The 8014-nt window shown below is 37.5% G+C and overlaps 1 protein-coding gene across 2 annotated transcripts in view; it reads left to right on the top strand.

Annotated features, from left to right (window-relative positions):
* The first annotated feature begins 3754 nt into the window (after positions 1-3754).
* The window catches only part of pard3ba (par-3 family cell polarity regulator beta a), a 178517-nt gene continuing 174257 nt past the window's right edge, over positions 3755-8014 (top strand). Inside the window, exons 1-2 of one of the 2 annotated variants that reach the window (XM_047355690.1) lie at positions 3755-3933; positions 4104-4238. In XM_047355690.1, coding sequence (XP_047211646.1) covers positions 4122-4238 — 117 coding nt within the window. In that variant the 5' untranslated portion in view covers positions 3755-3933; positions 4104-4121. Of the gene's footprint in view, positions 4239-8014 lie in introns of both variants that reach the window. The other variant, XM_047355689.1, reaches the window with a different exon arrangement.

The raw sequence follows: 8014 nt of genomic DNA, 5'->3' as shown, positions 1-8014 counted from the left end.
TACATTTCTTTATTTCATGGGACATTCACATTTATTTATTTAAAGATTAATTAGTTTTTTTAAATGTGTGTAATCCTGAGATTTTGTATGGCTGCACATAATGTCCAATAAAATGCTTGCAATAGAAATCTTGCATTACTTCTGTTTATATTTTTCTACATTTTTATAGAGATCACACAACAACACTGTTCTCTGACTCAAAAGTATCAATGTGTTCCATGAAAATAATATTCGTGGTATGTCTCTCTAAGTATGCAAAGTTGTTTCTTAGGTTTCATGATGATAATGATAATAGCCCAAGAATCAGGTTCATTCTCTGTTTACCTTTCACTTGAGCCATGAAGGGATCCAGTCCTGCCTAGATGTGAGTGCAATTAAGTTTGATTTATTTTTAGAAAGCCTTTCATTGTGTAGTTGGGAGCCAGCCTTGGACCAATAACCATTTAAATAAAAGGACAGGCAGTTCAGTTTTTAAGATAAAACCAAACAATTTTATCTTTCATCTCCCTATGTCCCAGCCTTCAACAACGTGGTGTGGAAATGCACGTTTCTCCTGGCTGATTAAATATGTCTGCAGTCAGCAGTGGAGCATTTGTGGAAGTGCTGGCAACAGTACAGTTGCACTGATTGTTGAGTCAGCAGCTTGGGGAGCCATTCCACCATCACGTACCCTCAGGGGGGCTGAAAACAGTGCTAAACTGGGCCATACTTCTGTTCTGTCCTGAAAAATCCAGGGATTATGGACAAGTATGCAGGGTTTCATTACGGTGATTTACTAATTACAGATAACTATTTTCTTTCTCTTGTTGCATTTCCTTTCTTTATTTATCAAACTCACCTTGTTTACTTTGGATGAGAAGAATGAGATGAAAAACAGTGCATGTAGAAGTCCTTTCAGTGCTCTGCTCCACACATTTTGGGTGAAATGTAGAAAAAATAGTGGGAAAAAAAATAAAGGAAAAAGTGCTTGTCCCAATTATGAATCCATTTTCAACGGTGGCTCCCACTGATGTGATGGGGAGGAAACCCCAGAGAGGAAAACCAAACAATGTGAGGGAATGAGGTGCAGGAGGCTGTCAGCGGCTGCTAATATCCACAAAGTAATTTTCACAACACAACCTAATGACACAAAATGATGGTGGGGTAATTAGAATCTGTGATGAGTATGGAGAGAGTGGCTGGAGGATTAGAGGGTGGGGAGAGGTGTGCTTATGTGTTGTCTTTTTCAAGCTTGTAAACAGCGTGTATGCCTAAAAACAACTTGAATTAAGAATAAGACCCATAGCCTCCACCAAAAAAATACAATTTCACAGCTGTATTTACTCTGAAATTACATTACACTCAGGTCTACTAGATTTAATTTAGTAGTATCAGATTCAAAGGGCTGATTTTAAATGGAGACAATATTTATCATATTTTTATTTAACAACAACTCTTAGAAGACAATAAATCGTATAATAAACGTATAATGTGTTACTTTGTGTTGGTTACATACAGTTCTTGGTAGTTGTTTGCTTTATTAAAAAGGCTTTTAAAGAGATAAAATGGTCTAATAATCTAAAAAAATCTAATTCAGAGTCAAGGACATTACTAAAAATCACTTTAAATTGTGTTGAAATTCCATACTTATCCAGACTCAACTTTCTGTAGTTCGGAAACTTTTTTTAAATACATATGTCTACTGTGGGTTTACTGGAGATGTTTTTACAGATGTATGGTTTTAAATATGGAACCCATGAAAACATGACTGTAAGGACATGAACGGATGGATAAATGGAGAGATTGATGGACCGAAGGATCCACAGTTCACGCAATGGGAATAAAGTCAAAAGTAGAAGTACAAATATTTTTCACTCTGAATACTTTTCAATACAGTTTTTTTCATACTCATCCAGACCTAGAAAATAAAATTCAAGATCAAATATGAACTCTACAATACATATATGCATATATCTATGTGTATATCTATGTGTGTATATATACAGGGGTTGGACAATGAAACTGAAACACCTGGTTTTAGACCACAATAATTTATTAGTATGGTGTAGGGCCTCCTTTTGCGGCCAATACAGCATCAATTCGTCTTGGGAATGACATATACAAGTCCTGCACAGTGGTCAGAGGGATTTTAAGCCATTCTTCTTGCAGGATAGTGGCCAGGTCACTACGTGATACTGGTGGAGGAAAACGTTTCCTGACTCGCTCCTCCAAAACACCCCAAAGTGGCTCAATAATATTTAGATCTGGTGACTGTGCAGGCCATGGGAGATGTTCAACTTCACTTTCATGTTCATCAAACCAATCTTTCATCAGTCTTGCTGTGTGTATTGGTGCATTGTCATCCTGATACACGGCACCACCTTCAGGATACAATGTTTGAACCATTGGATGCACATGGTCCTCAAGAATGGTTTGGTAGTCCTTGGCAGTGACGCGTCCATCTAGCACAAGTATTGGGCCAAGGGAATGCCATGATATGGCAGCCCAAACCATCACTGATCCACCCACATGCTTCACTCTGGGCATGCAACAGTCTGGGTGGTACGCTTCTTTGGGGCTTCTCCACACCGTAACTCTCCTGGATGTGGGGAAAACAGTAAAGGTGGACTCATCAGAGAACAATACATGTTTCACATTGTCCACAGCCCAAGATTCGCGCTCCTTGCACCATTGAAACCGACGTTTGGCATTGGCATGAGTGACCAAAGGTTTGGCTATAGCAGCCCGGTCGTGTATATTGACCCTGTGGAGCTCCTGACAGACAGTTCTGGTGGAAACAGGAGAGTTGAGGTGCACATTTAATTCTGCCGTGATTTGGGCAGCCGTGGTTTTATGTTTTTTGGATACAATCCGGGTTAGCACCCGAAGACCCCTTTCAGACAACTTCCTCTTGCATCCACAGTTAATCCTGTTGGATGTGGTTCGTCCTTCTTGGTGGTATGCTGACATTACCCTGGATACCGTGGCTCTTGATTCATCACAAAGACTTGCTGTCTTGGTCACAGATGCGCCAGCAAGACATGCACCAACAATTTGTCCTCTTTTGAACTCTGATATGTCACCCGTAATGTTTTGTGCATTTCAATATTTTGAGCAAAACTGTGGTCTTACCCTGGTAATTGAACCTTCACACTCTGCTCTTACTGGTGCAATGTGCAATTCAGTTTTATTGTCCCACCCTTGTGTATATATATATTATATATATATATATATATATATATATATATATATATATATATATATATATACACACTAGGGATCTGTTTATTCCTCATTTAATATATATAAAACTTACCTTTCATAAAGATTTTTTAAGATTTTCTTCTATGCATACATGACATAAAGATGTCTATATTTATTAACATACACACAAATATGCAGTCACATTCAGTAACTAAGGATATGCGTTTCAATTAGGCTTGTTTTCTCAGATTGTTTAAAATAACCTTTAAACAGATTAAACGTATTTTCCCACATTTCTGTATTGAAAATGTTTTTTAATTGATCTTATGTAATATTCTAATCTTAAATGTCGTATTTTCATTAGGTGTTAGCTAAATATCATCATAATTAACATAAAGAAAGGCTTGAAAACATCCAGTCTGTGTGTTATTAATCAATATAATGTGTTGCACTTAGTGAATTGAGCACTGAAATAAATGAACATTTCAACAATATTCTAATTTAGTGAATGGGCCTTTATGCGGTAAATAGGGGTAGTGTCAGTATTCTTTCCTGCAGGGCCAGAGTCAATGTGATTTCTTCCGGGTTTTTTCAGTCTCACTTTGTTTTGTTTGGGTGGATCAGCAGTCGGCTCAGCATGCCAAAAAGTCCCTTTTTTGTAGCCGTAACGGCCGCTTTCTTTAAGCTCTGTTAAAAACAACATGTTTTCTGGAATTTCGCTCAGCAGAACAACACGTTAACGTCAGAAAAGTTAAGTTTTTCGTGATTTTACTGCGACCTGAGACACCTGTTGCTCCGGTTTCGACAGACAGGTGCCTTCCTCTAAAACGGAGCAGTTTCGGCTCCTCGGACCAGTCAAACTTGGATTAACTTTATTCCCTTGTCGTTTTTTGTTTTTTGTTTTTTTTTTGTAACAACAGTGTGAAAGCATAGCTGGCATGAAAGTTACAGTAACCTTCGGTGACACCGCAGTGGTGGTCCCCTGTAAAGCTGGATGGACCGTACGGGAATTAATCGAACAAGCCACACGGAGGTACCGCAGGATAATAGAACAGGTAAACCCTCTGAAACACCTTTAGGTGTAAACATAACATCATTTATTTAATTTGTCTTTATATACATATACACAGCTATAGTCATGTTTTTGCTCAAATAACACTTTATTTCATATCGGTCCTGTTTGTCATTATGTAACAAACGCCCCTCATACCTTAGCTAGGTGGTGGGTCACGTGACACACCAACGGCTGTAGCTATGATTTATAATGTCCAAGCTAACGTTAGCTAACATTAGCAGCTAGCTTTAGTTAGCCTCCCCTCTCAGTTGCGTTGATAAATTTTATTTATTTTGAAATGTACTTTTTGTTTTTATTTCCACAAAACTTGCAGTCAGTTAACGTAGGCTACTTGGTTTTCAAAAGAGGTATATGTCTTGTGAAAATAAATTTCAAACCATACTTAAATCAGTTTTAGGACATCTTTTAATTTCTCTGATTTTCTTTTTTATAAAAAACAGTATTTGATTTGAAAAAGAAATGTTATACTGTGGCTCTTATGTTAACACACCCTTGTTAAAATGCCAGTTTTTTGATCCAAGATAAGACATTTTAAAACTAAATAAAAAAAAACTAAACTTAAATTTTTTTTACTATATTCCGTTATAGGTGCCTTTATTCAAAACTCATATAATCAGTTATATTCAATAAAAACATAAAAAGGGAAACTGATATAAATTCACTACGCATAAAGTGGCATATTTTTAACGTTTCAGTTCTGTTCCATTTGATGATTACAACTTACAGCTAATAAAATCTCTGAAGAGCCACAACTTACTGACTCTATGCCACGCTGCATTGATGCAGTAATTTACGCAAAAGGAGCCCCGACAAAAGACCGAGTGCATATACTGTACAGTACATGGACATACTTGTAAGTAGGTGCACACTGGTGTATTAAAAAATAATTTTTATTGTCTTATGTAATATTCTAATTATACAACAAACTGAATTTTGGGATTTCATTAGCTGTAAGCCATGATCATCAAGACTAACAGAAATAAAATTAATTAAATACACATAACTCTGTGTGTAATGAATCTACAGACCCATTCAATAAGTTAGAATATTACTGAAAAGTTGATTTTATTTCAGCAACTTAGCTCACTAATTGAAATACATTATACAGATTAACTCCTCACAAACTGATGTTTTCAAGCCTTTATTTCTGTTAATTATGAGGATTTCTGCTTACAGCTAATGAAAGCACGACATTTAAGATTAGAATAATACATCAGACCAAAAAAAAAGAAAAACAATTTTATACAGTAATGTGGGCTTTTTAAATGGTATATTTTATACCTGGTTAAAGGCTGTTATTTAAAAAAATAATAATCTGACAAACAATCCTCACTGGAACACATATTCTAATTATGCTTACAAATTGCTAAAAGATTTCATACTTCATTTGAACAGGCTCTCTGTTACCCCCCATGGCACTTCTGAATATAGTAGATATATATCTAATCTTCTAGGGTTCATATTGAAATATTGGAATGTAGATGCTGAAGTGACAGCACTGCAAACCGCAAATTTGTTATAGTCAATCCAGTTTTGACTCTGTAAATCCCTAAGGAGTGCAAGTCTTTGAGTTTTGAAACTTGGGTTTTGTGTGCATCTTTGTGTGGCTATAGTGTGCAGAAGGTTTCTAGTAATTTTCCTGAAAAACAATCTGTTACTTTGAACCTTATCCATGTTGTTAAACTCCAAGGTGGGTTATAATGCTCTTCACCATTTGTAGGATGTTGCAAAGTGTGTCTGGAAAAGTGTGTAATTTAGTATTTTTCAGTTCTGGAAAAATAAAATCAATTTATGGAAAAATATTTGTATTTTATAAAATTTTGTGTTTGTAATTTCTTCATTTCTGCTAGCCATCCATCCATCAATCCTGTTATTTTTGTAGAGTATATATTTAAAGCCCACCAGGGGAAGAACATTTTCCATAAATTTAAAATGAACTTCACTGTTTTGTTTTTTAAGATGAATGGCATGAATTCACATGAAAAATGTGTAGGAATCCTGTAAGGATGTTGACGTCAAAGACACAACCCCTCAGTCTTCTGTATACTTAATGTTGTGATCTTTCAAACATTAATCATTCTGCCAGACTGACCTTTTTATTAATCAGCGGCTTGCGTGCATGCTGTCTTTGCATGATAGCGTGCTAATGTGTGTCTCTATGAGGATGTGAGTGGTTCTGGCTGCAGATTCTGCTGTCTACCTGTACAATAGCTCCTGGTTTAAGCCCTGATATCTCGGCGGGCAGGTGGAAGTTTACTGTTTGATGTCTTTAATGTGGCCACAGCTGGAGAGGTGCGTGGTGGACAGCAGGCTTTGTCCTGTGAGTGATTGGGGATTAGGATTGGTGACAGGGCTCGTTCTTATCGGTTGGCTGGTGCCTGCTCAGCCTGCCCACACTCCCTCCCTCGGGGGGGTGAGTTTCTGGTTCTGAGAAGCCTTGGAAGCATGGATTGAGAGAGCGATTGGGTGGCTCGATGGATAGCTTCCTTTCCGCAGAGAGAGGCACACCAACACCTAGATGGCCACAGACACACACACAGTAGAGCTCATCCCTTTCAGTGATCCCCTGAGCTGTCGAATGTTTGCTTCACTGACAGTAGCAGCCAAGCCCTCTTTGCCCAGAGAGTCCCTGTTGACTCTGAGTGCGACACGCTGCGGTGCACCAGCTGCACAAGGCTAAATGTGACTGTGTGATTAGAATCCGCCTGGGTTTTGATTGCTTTTCACATAGCATGTTAATCAGCTACTGAAGCCAGGCACTGACTCAGCAGTCCACGGCCTCTGCCTAATATGAGGACAGTCCAGCTCTGCTCCAAGCAAGGGCCAAATAGATGGGAGTAGATTAGCTGCCAGCAGAACCCATTTAGCGCCAACATTAACTGCAGATTTCTCCACTTGCTGACCTCTGTGTTGACAGCAGGGACAGCTTCAAAAACCTGCATATAATCACCGAGGCTGTTGGTGTGCGTTTTTTAGAGTCCCACTGAGCATTCCCACAATGTCATGTAGACCATCCTAATTAACAGTTTATTTAAACGTATTTCATCCCTGCTCTGTTGAGAAAAACTCCCTAACCCAACTGCATAGATAAAATAGTGCTTATTATAAAGTGTGATCTGTAAGTTATCGTATTTGCACATTATCAGGATGGTGATAACGTCTGTCGAAATGCTGCAGTTGCTGCATTAGATGGAAAAAATAAAGAATTGTGGGAGCGTGTAATGTCTTGCACCTAAGATGTTGAGATATATAAAGCTCTGTGCAAAAGAGCATTTCTTTAAATTTTGGTATGGAAATGGAAAAGTGGTATAGATATGAGTAATTCTCCATATGTTTTGTTTATAATCACTGGAAAAGAAAATACAAAATGGCAGGAATATGTTTTTAGAGGAGCCATTGTTGATGAATCTAATCTACAGTTTTCCTAGAAGGACGTCTGAAATGACTTACCTTGTCTGCATGAAAGTTCAAATAATAGTTAGGAACAAGGTGTTTCTCAAATGAAAAAAATCCATAGATTACAGTTAAGCAGAAAAAAAAATCAGGACACCCCATTGATTTAAAAAAGAAATTGTTAAATAATATTAAAGTTTTAAAGTATAGTGTTATTTTTTTGAATTGATTTCTTTTTTGTAGCTTAGTAAAAAGTTAGGGCACCCCATCACCTAATAGCCTTTGTTAACCCATTTAGGTGCAATAACGTCTGTGAGAAGCATATTGTAGCCTCTGACATTGGTCAGAGGAAAGTCTGCCATT

Source organism: Girardinichthys multiradiatus, chromosome 24 (assembly GCF_021462225.1).
Source record: "Girardinichthys multiradiatus isolate DD_20200921_A chromosome 24, DD_fGirMul_XY1, whole genome shotgun sequence".
Taxonomy (NCBI): domain Eukaryota; kingdom Metazoa; phylum Chordata; class Actinopteri; order Cyprinodontiformes; family Goodeidae; genus Girardinichthys; species Girardinichthys multiradiatus.
This window is presented reverse-complemented; position numbering and strand designations above follow the sequence as displayed.